The 17,344-nt window shown below is 41.5% G+C and overlaps 1 protein-coding gene across 1 annotated transcript in view; it reads right to left on the reverse strand.

Annotated features, from left to right (window-relative positions):
- Window positions 1-1,308: 1,308 nt before the first annotated feature.
- The window catches only part of CDC25C (cell division cycle 25C), a 1,649,736-nt gene continuing 1,633,700 nt past the window's right edge, over window positions 1,309-17,344 (reverse strand). The window contains exon 17 of the mRNA XM_044069511.1: window positions 1,309-2,126. Within this exon, the coding sequence (XP_043925446.1) occupies window positions 1,986-2,126 (141 nt within the window). The 3' untranslated portion in view covers window positions 1,309-1,985. The remainder of the gene's footprint in view (window positions 2,127-17,344) is intronic.

The following is a 17,344-nucleotide window of genomic DNA, read 5'->3' on the forward strand; positions in this document are numbered from 1 at the left end:
ACCACAAATTCGACATATCCAGATTTGCGATTATACACTTCCGCCATTCTAAACATTCAACTTTATAGTCTCGAATTACTAAAATTCAATATTTCAGTATTTCGAGATTATAAAGTGACTATATATATATATATATATATATATATATATATATATATACATGAAAGCAGCACACAATTAGAAAATCTGCTGAAAGCAGTTATCCAAGAATGGGTAGGGATGTAGCCTTGTCCTAGGACTACTAATTATTCTGCCTAATTCTTGACTTCTCCACTGCCAAATACCTGCATCAAACAATTCTGTTATGGCAGGGATGGAAACACAAACACACCCACAGTCCAGGCCATATAGTTAAATTGTATAGGTAAAATACTGCATATTCAATAAAACAGGAAACCATTAATGTAAAAAAAAAATGACAAAGCAGAGCTCAGACTCCAGGGCCAGACTGGCTCTATGAAATCAGAATGGAAACCTAGAATTCCTACTGGTGTAAACAGACCATGTGCACTACTTAGGTTGTTACTGGTCAAAAAAAGCTACATGAATATATTACCAGTACTGGCGACACTAAGACCTACAGAAGTAGATAGCTAAGTATGTTGCTGTTGCTGAGAAAAGCACTCATGACAAAACAGCGATCTCATAAAATGATTAGTTTAGAACGGGGAAACTGCCAGTTTCCAACATAGCCTTTAAAATATGTCAACAGTATACAAAAATTAAAATAGATAAGGCTTTTTGCTGTTTAAGCATTCACCACACTCTGGTTCAAGAACCCCACTTCAAAGGGGGGAAAAAGCACTGTGCATATTTTGTGAAAGTAGCTGCTTGAACTCTGTAACCCATGCAGATAGTAATGTTCAATTTTTTGTATTCATTTGTTAACCAGTTAAGCCCACTAGGCATTGCTACTACTTTTCAGGGGTGATCCAGGAGCATTGTATGGTTAAATAACTTGTCTCAAGTGGCAGTCTGCAGAACAGATTAAGGCAATCCATACAACATTACAGGTATAAAATTTGCCATCTGCTCCAAGCCTGCCCTCCTGTACTAAACTGACAGATTTCCTAAGATAAAGTCAAGTTCATATACAACACGTGGGTTGGAGGCATAGCCACAATGGCACTCACAGATCAAGATTTTTTTTAAAGGGAGGTCAGACTGCTTCTGCATGTTTTGTTTACAGAATCACGATTTAATGCATCATGACAAGCTATTTGAAATCACAGGGAACTTCAAGATACGGATGCAGTTATCCTGTCTTAAATACAGTAGTCCAACACAGAACAAATGCACTACAGCTAGTTAGTTGTTGAAAACTTACATATAATATAAGCACTTGGGTAGTCTAAGAACATGGATAGAGAACAGGCATGCCAGTCTGAATCATAGGCATACAAAAATAGCTGACAGAACACGGATTCCCAAGTCAGTAACAACCTGCAAAGTACACAGGCGCATTCAGGTGCAGCTGATTAGAACTTGCAGAACACATGTCATTACTGCCAAGTCTCAAAACCTGAAAACCAGTATGATTACAAATCAAGAGATACTGTCTTTCTATGACCACATCTCACAGCATAGGAGATCATTTGAAACAATGTAAATGTACAATATGAATCCAGTTAAAGTGTTTCAAGAGACAGCACATGCTTAGTGATAAAATACCTGTGCCTACACACAGTAAACAGTACAAAACTGGGGTCCAAAATCTCATATTTGGCCTGCAGACTTTTTCTACTATTGCCTCTCCCATAGGTTACTGATAAATAAGCAGCATTAAAGTTAAACAGTGACAGAAATGTAAATACAATATTTCCCCTACACAGTAGCGAGACATAACGATCACAGTGATTTATTCAAGATTCCCTTCAATCCCCCAGACTCATACAGGGTAAAAGGATGAAGGTGGAAATTCAGTCTCTTAGATTCACATTGTTCAGCTGAAAAGTACATCACACCATGCGATTTCCCTCCTCACATCACATTTTCATGAGTCTTGTAATCTGTTCTCGTCTTCTGCGTTCTGCAGCCCATGATCTACTCTTTGTACGGAATTTCAGCAGTTCCTCTTTGTAGTCTTTATGATGCATAGGGCAGTATCCTCTGGGATCACAAAACTCCTGTATGAGAAACAAATGGCTATTAAGTATATTACAGTGCAGACCTGCACCATATATGTGACCGGTAAGAAGATTACTGCTTGTACTCAATGTTTTATGGATGAACTAAAGCTGCATACATCTACACCCTTCTCGGATACTCCATTCTTATAATTTATTTAATTTTATATTTTCTGACTTTGTACCAAAATACTACATGTTTATATAAAGTACTTACACCTACATCAGCTTCTTATTCATGCTATGTATCTTTTGTCTCTTATGTTACGTAGACTGCTTTGCTGCATCTGTGCACTGTAGGCTGGGTCTGAAACTGCACAGTATTGATCACAGCCCTGCTCTGCTAAACATAAATAGTTCCCTCCTACACATAGAGGACATCTCCATTAAAAATGCTTCTTCCTCAAATACAGGCTAAATTAAAAGAAGCTTTTACTATTCCACTTATACTCCAAACGGGGTCTATATTAGATAACCGAAACAATAAAAGAGTGAACGCTCTTATCGACACAAAAGATGAACTCACTAAACACTAAAGTTACAGAACAGCTATTTTTGCCCAGTGGAAAAAAATCACTGGGGCGTTCTCAGGACTTTGCCTTTTCCTCCACTGTGGTGCGATCTCGGAGTTGGTATATTTAAGTAGGGGAGGTGCACAGCCCCCTACATTATTTTGTGTCATTTTTTTTTGAGGGGGGGGCAGCGATTTTTTTTCCCTGGGGGAAAAAAAAAATGCTGTTCCATAACTTCAGTGTTTAGTGAGTTCATCTTTTATGTGTCGATAAAAGAGCATTGGCTCTTATCGTTTTGGTTATCTAATAAAGAACCCTCCAAACGGGACTAGTTATGTGTATTAATCCATCATTCAAAAGACTAAAAGTACAGCTGTGTAAGAATGTGCCATAACAGTAGATGTCTGAATAGATCACTGTTGCAGTATTGGTTACTAATGGGAAGTATCCTGCCAAAGATATCATATGTCCAGCTAATTTACAAAAACTTGGGCTCCTTCCTCTCATGCCATATGCCCGACTTACAACCTATGCATGAGACTGTGCTGGTATATATGAGTACAAAGTTCTCTAAGCTTTCTTGCTCCAGGAAAAGTTATCCAAGGCTAAACATTTAGGAAAAAGACTCTGGTACAATGGAATAAGGGGAAAGTGGAAAAAAGGTCCACCTCAGCCAAGACATATAAAAAGGAGCAAAACATATACAGTGGGAAGGAAAGAGTGCATACACTGCGACAGTGATGTATTCAGCCACCTACTGTTACGGTAAGTTTTTAAACTGTACAATGTCTTTCATTAATCCACTGTTTTGGTATACCTTACTAATAGGAAAATTCCAAAAGCTGTTATACACATTGCAAGGAAGTCTGAGATGCAGAACTGTTCAGAGGACGTTAAAAGGCTAATGGCATTGGAGCCCTTACAAGCCTAGCCAAGAATTTATCCCCCCCAAAAAGAAACTTCAGTCAGTACCTGTCAACCGTCAATGAGGGACACAGGTGTAACCCCTGGGACAAATTTGTGTTTTCCCATCCACTCATCAAGGTTACGCTTGAAGAGGGTCAGTGAGGTACTCTGATGGACATGTATGGGAAGTCTATTCCTGAGATGGGGCAGCCTCTGGGAGACAAACCCATGTCTCCAGCAGGTTTGTTGATGTTGCACATTAGATTTAAGTCTTTTGAGTGGGTAATGCACAAGGAGTTAGACTTACGGATATGGAGCATCTCTAGTAGGGCAGGGTCTGATTGCCTTGTAGGCAAGACACAGATCACCTCTAAGCAATCTGTACAATACCCAGTAGAGTGATAGCGATTTGAGCCTATCCACATAGATCAGGTATTGGAGGCCATGGATTCTCTCTGTGAGGTATTTCTGTGGCCTTTCCAGTTGGTGCAGCTGTGTGGAGAGGTACATATCAAATGGGGCATTATACTCAATTATTGGCCTAATGAGGGAGGAGTACAAAGAGATAACAAGCTCCTTTTTTTCTGGATGCAATCTCTTTACTTATGAGATGAACCAAGTAAAAGGCTTTTCTGACCACTGCTGCTACATGATGGTCAAATGTGAGACTGTTGTTAATCACTACAGATTGTGTTTAGGGGGGTTGCTGTTGATGCGGTAATCAGTAGGGACCATGTTTTTGCCGAATGGTATGACAATACATTTTTTTGCGTTTAACTTAAGGCCATGACTTTGGCACCAATCATTTGTTGCTGTGAGACCCTCTGGCAGTGTTATCATTTGGGGCATCAATGGCAGAAACCAACTTACAGTCATCTGTAAACTTGGTCAACCACAGGCCTTTTGTCTTTGCCTGGACCTCTGAGAAGTAGAATGCTAAACAGTAGGGGTTCCCAGGAAAGATCCATGGGGAACACCACTAGTGACAGGTCTGCTATCAGAGGTGGAGGCACCTATTTTTACTGTAGGAGTCCGATTGGTGAGCCATTTGGCCATCCACCTAATGAGATAGGGATTTACGCCAAGTTGCATTAACTTTTCAATGATGCCAGAGTGGGGGCTGTGTCAAAAGCCTTGGCCAAGTTAAGGTAAGTGGTATGCCTTGGTGACAGTCTCAAAGTCATCAACCAGGTTCAACAGGCAAGATCTGCCCTTGATGAATCCAAACTGGGTGGGATCAAGTGCTTGGGGATTGCCTATGTCCTTGTTTATGAAATCCATAATAATACGCTCCAAGGCTTTATAGATCAGACTTGCCAAGCAACATGTCCTGAATACCTTCAAAATGGATCTGGCAAAACCAGTTCTAGCTCTAGAAAAAGCATCAATGTTGGTGATTGGCTCTGGGAAGAATAAGCTAAGGATTCCAAATCTGAACATGAACAGTTATCTTCTGAGGAAGTATCCCTCTTCCTTTCCTGGCTGGGGGTTGTAGGAGGAGTGGAAAATTTTTGAGACTTCAGTGACACAAGGGCTTTGAAAAAACTTGGGGAAAATTGTTCCACGCCTGTTTAGGATTACTGGGTGGAGGAGTAACAGCAAGAGGAGATTTGCTTGGTCTTCTGCTTTCTTGTTTTAGGAGTATCAGCAGACAAAATATGAGGTGGGGCAAGCTTCTGATGTACTTCTTTAGTTACCTGGGATGTCCTCAAACAAGAATCTGTGGTATATCACCTGGTCCATAAGAAACAACCATCTGGGGTTCCCTCTTTGCAGCCTTGCCAGGCTTCTAATCGGTCAGGTGGGAGGTGACAGAAGCCTGCGCCTTATCAGCTTCCTCAAGGATCTTGGCAGCAGGAGCAAGAAGAGAAGTCAAATGGTCTCTGGGCTTATGTGCCTCAGAAGTCAGACTCTGACTATACAACAGAAACATCCAGTTTTTTAGATTTCTTAATTTTCTTACACGTCTACTTAGGAATGTCTAACCAAGGACTCAAACCATCCTTCTTCGCACTAGTTTCTTAAGCCTTTGGTTTTTCAAGGCAGATCTTTAGAGATGCTGATGACTGCTAATTGTTTTAAGGCTGAAAGACTTAGAAATAAAGCACTCCATAAAATTATGTTCTGGGCCCACAAAGAACAAACACTTAGTGCGACTACCCTTATAAGGGATCTGCTGACCACAGTGGAATTTCTTTTGGTTATCTTACAGGAAATTGAACAAATCTAGTCAAACATTAAGTGAAGCAAGGAAGGGTTCTCTACTGGGAGTTTTAACTGCTCACAAAAAATGGATAATGGCACAGTCCCTACAGCTGATAGAGTGACATGAGAAATGCAAAATGTGGTCCATTTGAATGCTTTCTGATTTCTTTAAAAGAATCAAAAGTAACAGCACCTGCGCTATGACTTGGCATACTCTGCACCTAAATTTCTGGAAGTGCGACCTTCCTGAAAATGAAAACTGCAGTAAAGCTGTCAAATAATTTGCCTTCATCAGATGACCCTCAGGAAGGCCCTGTATAGTTAGATTCTTGCAATCATTAGAAATGTAGACCAACTCTTCAGGTATCCTCACAGCAGCAAGTTCAACTTTTGATCTTGAGCTCACCATTTTTCTAGATGCTTTTGTCACCATGCCTGCCAGACATCAATCCTCCACCCTTCTGGGTTTTCAGCCTATTTGTTACTCTTACTGAAAAGACTCTTGTGAGACTGCAGACTTGGGGGGGGGGGCTGTCACCAAATCACCCAAGGAGACTGTTGGCACCTTCAACATCCCAGCAATAAGAGCATTTCTAATTAGACTGCAACCCCATCCTCTTGGTTGCTGATACGAGCTCATGGGTCATCACAAGGATGTCCTATGCCTTGTGCCTGCATGTGCACATACTGCCACCCACATGTGATAAGGGTTAATGTCACCTGATTGGAACCTCTAAGCTCACATCCTCTGGAATCTGGATATTTCAATGTCTAGAAAGTCACTGCTTGCTTACTGGCAGTTAACCAAATACAGCCACTGTCCTTTCTCCCTCTCAAGGTGGACATGTCTATAAATAGCTCATTCCTCCATCTTCTGCCCCATATTTTCTCAGCACTTGCGTTCAGATTTTGAGACTCACAATCAGAGAACCATCCCTCTGTCACACAACCAGGTTACATCTGGAGTGTTTTTTGTGCAACTCCCATTTGCTCACATCTGGGTCCCTGCACCTATCATTAGGGAGCTCATCCACCCCCAGAAGTGTAACAGAGTCCATTTGAACAGGGAGGAAAAATACCCTGCAAGTTAAAAAAATAAGGACAAGAATATATCACTATGAACTCATTATTCACACAAATGGCTGTTTTGCTGAAAACAAAACCCTCTCACAAACAAGAACATACCAGGTAGAGTAAAAGTTGGTCTATGTAGAGTGCCCTCTTAGTAGCTCTGCAGATATTGTGAGTACTGTGCATCTTTTATATTTTACTTTAAGGGGGGGGCTCTGTTTTGGACAGTGACATGGGGCAGAATCCCATTCAACTCAACAAGCATCCAACAACAAGACAGCCAAGAATTGCTCTGTACTAGGATTCTGAAGATGCAGTGATGTTCCTTTCCTAAACTGAGGAGCTAAGCACTGCCCAAGTTGAGTGGAGGCAAGCACCAAGAACCAAACAAAGGTATAGCCAGACATATTCCTTGAACTCATCTAAGTATTTTTCTTATCTCTCAGAAACCGAGTTGTAGACTACATATTTACAATAGACTAAGTTAATGTATACAACACCGAACTGTACACAATTTCTTTAATTGATAGGATAGCTTCTTAAAAATACACATTTATGGCTGTAAGAAGTAAAGTGATCCTTCCATTTATTAAGAGTGTAGTTAATAGAACAGTATGAGGTAACAAAGGCAAAACTGAATTGTGGACACATCCCTGAAAACAACTAACCACTACACAAATGTATGTCACTGATTCTTGAGACAAGCATTAGAAGTAGTTACCCCTCTTACAGCTTTCGCTAATGTCAGATTACGTGGATGACAAAAGTACACAAAGCAGCTGACATTCCATTCTGGATATGTAGCCTGTTTGACAACAGCAACATCTTCCTGAATTTTAAGCACTCTGCAGAGGTAATCTGCAACTTGTGATGCACATGAAAAGTATGGAGACATTTCTCCCCAGACTCCACCTCACAAAGGCAGAAAGATGAAGGATAAACGCAGGAAAAAGCTTAGAGACCACTTTCAGAAAGGCACAAGGGTAAAGAAATGTGTGATCCTCATGTAATAGCAAGTAAAATTCATAATAAACTAAGACCTGCCTACTGAATGCAGCAGCTAAAAGAACAATCTTTCAAGAGTCTAACATACACAAAACATACCATCTGAGAAGAGACCTCTGCTGAGTAATTTACATTTCCTTTTCGCAAATCCCTAGCACACCTTAATTCTGAATTTAATCCTCTTGTGCTCAGGGAAGCTCAGTCTTCTGGCTGGCAAACATCACCACACACAAAGTCATAAAAGCACTCAATTACTTCCAGTTTAACTTTGTGCAATAAGCCAGCACAGCCTGTAGGGCAAAAAAAAAAAATATATATATATATATATATATATATATATATAAATAAATAAATGTACATACTTAGACTTCCAGGAATGTGGATATAAAGAAGAGGATGGATGAGTCATCTAGGCACAAGATAGTGAGACAAGCACCCACTGGATCTAATATTACGAGTACTAGTCCACTATATCTAACTTTAGGGACCATTTGTATTAGGGTAACAGTCCAGAAAATCTCAGCAGGAAAAAACTTCCATTGGAGGTCAAAGATGTTAAAATGTAAAACTATCTTACCGATTTTTAACAATTTTAGGCAAAGGTGCAAGACACGACATTGATCTCTATGGTTCTGCTAGAAGGGATGGACTCTTTTGTGGAGTGGTATGATACTGGAAGACTTCCACAGCTCAGGAAATGTATTAATTGACCGTGAAACTTTGCACAGTTTTTCACCCCTCTTCTTGCTGACCATCAAGCCTCCTACAGACTATTCATTCCTCCATACTAGGAAATTACCTTAGTACAGCACAGGGGGTGACAACTATTTAGAGTAGCCATCATATTATAGGCAACCATGAGGAATGCTTATATCCTCACTAGTATCCTGGCAATCTGTGTATTTGTATGGCCTAAAACACCACCTCCTGGGTGGAGAGACCTATAATGCTATCCCCTTTGTGTGTGCTCTTGTACACTCATTAATTAAGGCTACTATCAAGTGATGCCTTGGTTAGCCAAAAGCCTACCTCCAGGACATGCACCACGCTGCCCCCCCATAGGCTCATAGGTGTGTACTAGGCTAATGACCACAAGGGCCTTTTTAAGCCTACCCATGCATTCCAAATCTCTGACAAGTTCTGGTACCCTTGATAAGTGTAAGCAGAGGCTGGGGAGATTAAACATTTACAAGCAGGAGCCTGGGAGATGAACCATTTACAGGCTGCCTGCATCCGTTATAGACATAGATGACAAATCAGGTATGAATTTCCTGCTCCCCATCCAATTGTCCAGTTACACTTGAATTGGGTCAGGGAGGAACTCTCCTTCACATGGATGGGGAGCCTTTTCTGGAGAAAGGACAGTCTCCGGGATATACACTTATGTCTCCAGCAGGTCCTATTTATATTATAGGCAAGATTTAAGTCTTTAGAATGGGAATGATGGTGCTGTTTGTTTTGCAGAAGGTCCATCAGGGTATTGTCTGACAACTTCTTGCATGCCAGGAATAGATCTCCCCTCAAAAGCATGTATGGAGCAAAATACAGGGTTAAAACTTTGAGGCAGCCTACATAGGACATGTTACTTACATCCTGTATTCTTTTAATGAGGAACTTCTGTGGACATTCCAGTTGTTGGATGTGCCTGGTTAGGTACATACCTAGGTGGGCATTGTACTCACAGATAGGTCTGATGAATGCTGAATCTAGTGCACTAATGACCTCCTTGGACCACAATGCCATACCTTTGTTCAAGTTACAAAACACAGAATGATTATCTGACTACTCTGGACATGTGATGGTCAAAGGCTAAATTACTGTCTACATGTGTTCCCAAATTCCTGACTACTGGGTCAACTCTTAGGGATGTGTTGTGAATATGATTGCGACCAGCAGTGGATGACTTCCCAAACGATACTATTATGCATTTCTTGGCATTTAGCTTTAGTCCATGGCTTTGACAAGTTATTTGTCTATCATCCCTTCCTGTAGAACATTACTGTTGGTGTGGGTTTCTATGACTACTTCTAATCTGCAAACCAGTCTTGACACTGGCTTTGACTTCAGAGAAATAAATGCCAAAAAAACAGTCCCAGAACTGATCCCTGAGGGACTCCACTTGTGACTGGACTCTCTGCAGCTGTGGACTCCCCATTTCTAAGCACCTGGGTCCTGTCTGTCAGACAACTGGCTATCGACTGGGTGAAATAAGGGTTTATATCCAACCTCCTGAGTTCATCAACAATGCCCAAGTGAAGTATTGTGCTAAATGCCTTAGCCAGGTCAGGATAGGCAGTGTGAAATGTTTTTCCGTCATCCATTACTTTGGTGACTTTCTCAAGGAAGTCTACCAGGATAAGTAGGCATGACCTGCCCTTGACAAAACCAAGATAGACTGTGTCCAGTGATTTCACATATCATCAATTATTTCCATGATAATTTTTCCATGGCTTTGCATATGAAACTAGTGAGACTTATGGGCCTGTATTTTCCAGGGTCTGTGGATGGCTCACCTTTGTGCAGAGAGAGACGATTACATTCATGAGACAGAAGGCCTGTTTGGAGGCTATGGTTAAATAGCAACAGAGGGCCAGAAAGGTCACATTTCATGCAGTTTTGCATCCTTGGATATTATCTGGGCCCATCAATGCAGTGTTCTTACCCTTAAAGACAGTATTAAGGACCTGTTCCCTAGTGATATTTGGGAGAGTTTTACTTGATGGTATTTCCTAATGGGAGGTTAAGGAGGAGAGAGGTAAAGCTGGAGTTGAATTTGTCTGCCAGTAGGTTTGCTATATCGTCTGGGTTAGTATAGGTGGCTCCATTAACAATAAGCTCTGCACACAATTCCGTATCGCCTTTGAGGTTGCGGACATAGCTAAAGAATGCCTTGTGGTTGTCCTTGGAGGCCAAATTTACCATAAATTTGGCTTTAGAAGACTACTTTTCCTCCAAGTTGTTTGTTTAGTGTGTTAGTGCTTTACCCTGCTGGATGCTATACCACCTAATTTTTGCCATCATTTTCTCCTCTCTGTTATGCATCTTACAGATGTGATTCCACCACAGTGACATTTTTTTTTTTTTTAGTTCATTTTGTACTTATTCCTGGTGGGTACAGCTGCCTCTATGCAGCTACTAGCATGCTTGTATAGGGTTCCTATGAAAAGTTCAGCATAGGCAGCAGTATTCTCTGCATTTATGGGGCTTGCAATTTTGCCAGGTTATCACTTAATAGGAGGAAGTTAGCCTTAGAGTAGTTTCTGAACATTTTACGGTTAGCAGGGGTACTGTGTTTTATTTTTACTTCAGAGGAGACCGTCTTGTGTTCTAACCCTACCAGAAAGGAAATTACACTAGGTAGTGTGCGCAGTGCTCTCCCATATTATAGAGAACCAGATCTTGTATGTTTGTTCTCCTGGTCAGCATATTAATCTTGTCCAGATAGTTTGTATTTACAAAATCCAGGAATCCCTGTGCTTAGATGGCCCCCTCCTCTGAAAGGCTGTGGCTGAGTAATTCCTGCTCTCCCCCAAGACAGACACAGCTGTCCCCCACTTCTCCCTTTTAAATTGTCTGAGCTGATAATCTTACTAGATTGTGGGAGCCACGGTCATGCCACCAGAGCTATTAATTACCAAATAAATATATTGCAGCTGAGCTAAAATAAACATGTAGGAGGAACAAAAATGTGTGTACATCAGCTCCAGCTGCCCCATGACTTAGCATACTACTCACCCATTTGATAACTTCTGTAAGTGTTACCTTCTTGAAAACGAAAATTACAAAATATAAAACTGAGTCAAAGAATCTCAGATGAAGTGGGTGGACCTGAGAAGAGGAACGCAAGAGTACAATTTTTAATTAGCCAGGTGTGAAACAATAACATTTGAATAGAGAAGTTGTTTTACTACATAAACTATTTATAAATGGTTTTTTATGCCCAACTAGGATACCAGATTTTATGCCAAACCAACCTGGGGCTACTTTTTTGCTCAAACCTAACACTGTTGACTACCTAACCCAAATCGAATATTTTAGACTTAAGTGTGGTTGTAGCTGTTTTTAAGCTTTAATGGCCCATTGAATTTTAAGGAATACTAAGGAGCTGGAAAAGGTCTAATTTTACTGGCAATACCGGGAAAATATTTGCCCTTTAGTGAAAGCAAACTTTTCAGTAAGTATTGCTGAGGCAGTCCTGCAGTCATCTTTTATCCTCCAAGTGCCTTTCTCCCCCCATCCATGCCTGTTCACCATCAGTTTCAGCCCATTCATTTCCTCTCCAGTTATGAGTCTCCAACATTAGGGCGAGAGGAAACCAAATGAGAACAAAGTGGCAGTCATGAATTGGTTCATGCCCTATCCAGCATTCATGGTTGGCAACAATGAGAACATTTCTACAGGCTGCAGCCTGATGTGAGCACACGCAACATGGCGGATACCTTCAATGCCCTTACCATGCACGTTTGTGCTTCCATACAGTAATAAGACCTGTTGTTGATAGCTTGGTAGTACCATGCCCACAACATGGACCTGGCTGAATTTAGGTGCCTTGCAAACCTTTTACTTCCTTGGTAGCAAACTACTAGAACTATCACTCCCTCCCCCATAGTTAGCAAGCTGGTGTTAGCTGTCGCACACTCTTCTCCCCTTAGCCCTTGCAGCACCCAAGCTGCTATTCAAATTTGGGTCAGCTGGGAATCAGGGCTTCATCCTTCTGCTCCACAAAGCTGACTCAAGGACAGACATGTTAAATTTAATGATAAATTTGAACATGTTGTGCAGCACCTTAATTGATGATGAAAAAGGATGGATGCATGTAACAGCAATATTCTATCTTCAAAAATGCACTGAAAAACAAGACAGGATTAGACTTGCACTTACTTGGACAGGCTGCAATTGTATAAAAATCCATTAAGAAATAAGACTGAGTACATAACTGCTGACCATCTCCAAGTCTGTGAATTTGAAGGACTTGGTGGCTAATGATTAAGTGAAGGAATAATGTCCTGTGGCTTCATCCAAGAGTTAGCAACAGCATAAATATCTGCAGGGTAAGTGCTGATGTAGCTTAAGAAATAGCAATTATATATACAGCACAACTGATGAATAAATGGAGCCGCCTCAGAGTATTATAGCTTGTCTGGCTCTAAACTTGCTGCCATCTTTTTGTTCACAAAGCAGGCCACAAGCTCTTCCCGCTAATGTTAAAGGAAAACTCTGCCTTGTCCTACAGTTTAAGTCAAGCCTTAGGATGCTTTTCTTCCTACAATTTGTTTCCAGTAATGTGTAAGTTACAGACACCTGCTTGTACTTTATAAAACTGTCCTTGCCTTGGAACCAAAGGAAGAGAAAGCCCATGCACTTTTTAAGTTTAACATTTCACATACTTTGCAGAGAAATGTGTGTCTGCCTGCATGACGTACAAGACACAGAAATCTGTAGTTTACCCTGTCAGGTATTGCTAACAATTTTATATAGACAATTCTGCTGATGTCAGGAGATCAGCTGCTACTAAAACAAAGAAAGAGGTGTGAAACTTTTCCACTGTCTTTATTGCAACTCACACTGATTTACAGTTGCTTCCAATATAGCCATGCAAAGCAATTATATCACTCAAGGGTTCAAAGGCAGTTGTCACCTCTTCTGACAAATGTATATAAGCAGCATCACAGCATTGAAATGCTAAGCTTTAAATGTTGGTTGTTGTACTACTTTATACATTAAAATGACTTAAATGTAGTATCAAACACTTCTGTGACATTTAGAGAAAAGTCAGAAAATATTTTTTTCTTGTAGTTCTTGTAAAGTATCAACACATTTACCATTTTCATGCCGCCACCCCCCGACAGAACTGTTAACATCAGGATCTGAAGGAAATGAGACAGGTGGCAACCCTATCAACTAGGTACGCTGATAATGTTTACAAGAAGGTCTCTTATGGTTTGTGACATCCTTCCAGAGGAGGATGCTTTACATATGGCACACAAATCCATAGGAAAAGACATCTTCCACTGACTTCTGAGTCAGTCTTTACACAGGTGGAGTGCATGAGCATTTTCTAGTCTGCAAAGGAAGTGTAACTATTGATGGCAACCATGACCATCATAGGAAGTTAACAGGCTAATGGCCCTAGGGACCTTACAAGCTCTTGTTTCCAGGAAGAGCACCTATTGCCCCTGTCCAAGAGAGACACAGGTAGAACCCCCAGGGTGAATTTATGGTTACCCATCCAATCATCTACATCGCACTTGAAGACAGAAAAGAGGTGCTCTACTTTACATGAATTGAGAGTTTGTTCCACAAGTGTGGTAACCTCTGGGAGAGAAATCTGTCCCTCCAGCAGGTTCTAGTAATGTCACATACCAGGTTAAGATCTTTAGAGTGAGTAACCAGAGAGCCATTGGACTTATGGATATGCAACATTTCCAATAAAGCAGAGTCAGAGACTGCCTTATACGGAAGGCAGAGATCGCTTCCGAGTAGTCTGTATGAAACAGAGTAAAGTGACAGTGATTTCAACAGATCCACATTGGACAGATGCTGAAGACCCTGAGTTCTCCTTGCGAGGAACCTTTGTGGTCTCCAGCTGCTGCAGGTGCTTGGAAAGGTACATACCAAAAGGGGTGTTGTGCTCAATTATTGACCTGATGAGGGAAAAGTTCAGGGAGGTTATAACTTTTTTTTTTTCTAGAGACAATTGCTTTACTTATGAGATGAGAAATATAGAATGCCCTTCTTACCACTGTGGAGACATGGTGATCAAAGGTAAGGTTGCTGTCAACCTGTGGTCCCCAGGTTGATCACCACTGAGTGCATGCTTACGGTGTTTCTATTGATGTGATAGGTAGCTGGAACATCACTCAACAAAAGGGATGACCATACATTTTTTGCATTAGGTTTAAGGCAGTGACTTTGGCACCAATCATTTGTTTGCATATGACCCTCTTGTAGGATGTTGATATCATCTGCGGATTCTATGACCGCTCCCAGTTGGCAGTCATCAGCCACAGACCTTCAGTTCTTGCTTGTACTTTGGAGAAATAGATTCTGAACAGTAGAGGTCTCAGGACTGATCCCTGTGGAACACCACTGGTTACAGGTTTGCTGTTGGAGGTAGATTCCCCTATTTTGACGGTATGGGTTCTATTGGTGAAACAGTTAGCAACCCACCTAATGACATAAGGGTCGATACCTAGCTGGGTGAGTTTGTCAACAATGCCTGATTTTGGAAGAGAGTCAAAAGCCTTTTCCAAGTCCAGGTAGGCTGTATGCAGTTTTCCCCTTGTCCACGGCTCTGGTGACTGTCTTGAATAAGTCCACCAGGTTTAAAAGGCAAGATCTCCCTTTGACAAATCCAAACTGAGTAGGGTCACGTGTTTGGAGATTACCTATATCTTTGCTGATAAAGTCCATGATGATTTGCTCCATGGCCTTGTAGATAAGGCTAATAGGTCAACAGTTCCCAGGGTCAGTGAAAGCACCACCTTTGTGTAAGGGGGTAATGGTGGCCATTTTCCATTCAGCAGGGAAGAAGCCAGTGTTGAGACTATAATTAAAAGGAGTAACCAATGGTGTTGCTGGTTCTTGTTGAAGCCCATGTAGGATGCAGCCTGGGATGTTATCAGGTCCCACAGACGTTGTGTTTTTGGCCTTAGAGGGGTCGTATATGACCTGCTCTCTATATATACAAGGGTGGGGGACAGGTGGAAGGAATGTCATGGGGTATATGTGTGGTGCAGACAGGGGAGGTTTTCACAGAACCTGTCGGCCAACAGGTTGCCATGTCCATTGGCTCAGTGTATGTGGTATCATTAACAACTTGTGCGGCGCAAATCTGGGTCTTAACTTTTACGCTATGGATGTAACTAAGGAGCGCCAAATGGATGTCCCTAGTTAGGACGCTAATTTGGATTCATACCTCGCTTTGGAGGACTTTACAAGAAGTTTTATTTGCTTGTTTAAGCTGAGGAGGTAGATTTTTCCAGTTTAGGGCACGCTCCCTCTTACTTTTGGACAACAACTTCTTACTTTTGTTGTAAAGCCTGTTAATGGCAGTTGCCCACCAGGCAGGTTTGCTCTTTCCTGAAGAGCTTGTTTTGGTCCTATCAGGTACGGACGGGTCAATGCAGTTATACAGGTGTTTGTAAAAAGCACTGCTGTAGGACTCAGCATTGTCAGTTCCATCTGAGGTAGAAGGTGCAGTGAAGCTATTTATACCATGTCTTAGAAGGATATAATCTGCTTTGGAGAACTTTAGTTGCTGCTGGGGGGGGGGTCAGGTGTGATAGTTACTTTGAGACTGATTTGCGGTCAGAACTGACAGGGGAATACCTCACAGTGGAGGTGCTACAATGGTCTCCCATTACTGGTAATCACCAGATCCAGGATGTTGGCACCCCTAGTTGGGGTGTCCAACAGCTGGTCCAGGGCACTGGAATTAATGAACTTGAGGAAACTTTGGGCAAGTGAGTTTGTGCATGAGTAACTTACTCAGTCAATGGATGGGTAATTAAAATCACCCAGAATCATGGTGTTCAGATGTATGTTGATAGATTCCACTAGATCCAAGGGGGCAGAGTGGGTGTCCTGATTCATGGAGGGGTCCTGTAGCTAGCAAAGACTTGAATAGGTGTCCTATCAACAGTTAGTTGCACCCGACGTGTCTTCAGGAAATCATACTGTTTAACCAATCTGGAGGTGTATTTATCTTTAATGAATATTGATACACTGCCATCTTTAGTTTTCACGCCTTCCATTTGTGGTCTGAATGTGTGGTAGGAGAAGTAACCCACTATGGCTGGGGTGATTTTCACAGCCTTGAGTCAAGTCTCTGTGACTGCACAGATGTCAGCATCTTCCAAGGTGAGGACTGCTTCCAGTGAGTGCAGTTTCATGCTAAGACTCCTAGCATTTAGCAGCATAACCTTGAGGTTGTTTTTTGATGAAAGTTTTAGGTCGGGAATTTTGTCCCTATGACATTGCCTAAAAAGGCACTATGGGTGGTGCCATTAGCTGAAATCCCAGGGGTGACAGATGAAGACCATATCTGGCAAAACATTGAGGTCCATCAATTATGTCATCCCAGGCTAACAAACTAGATCCCCTTAGAATGACATCAGAAACTAAGCAATTATTGAAGTCAGTGATTTTGTTTATATTGTCGTATCATCCTAGGTGAGGGAAATATGTTGCTCAAGGCTAGGGACATTCCTGCCTGAGACACAGACAGCTCAATCATGTCTCTCTTTATGTAGTCCAGGGATGTACGTCTCAATTTGTTCACACCAACATGTACTATGACTGAATCATAACAGTATTTGAGAGACATGAGTGTGTGCATGATCTGACGAATCCTGGCAGCAGAACTACAGCTAACTGCGACTTTCTCCTTGTTCAGCCTGGAGAGGGGGACATCTGTCTCTCTCACTATAGAATATCCCATGACTAAGACATTTGGAGAGGATGTGCGTCGTCTTATGGGCTTTGCTGGTGAGACACTTGTGCTTTGTTTTGATGTGT

The sequence above is a fragment of the Protopterus annectens genome, chromosome 4.part0 (assembly GCF_019279795.1).
Source record: "Protopterus annectens isolate FY-2018-M chromosome 4.part0, PAN1.0, whole genome shotgun sequence".
Classification (NCBI taxonomy): Eukaryota; Metazoa; Chordata; order Ceratodontiformes; family Protopteridae; genus Protopterus; species Protopterus annectens.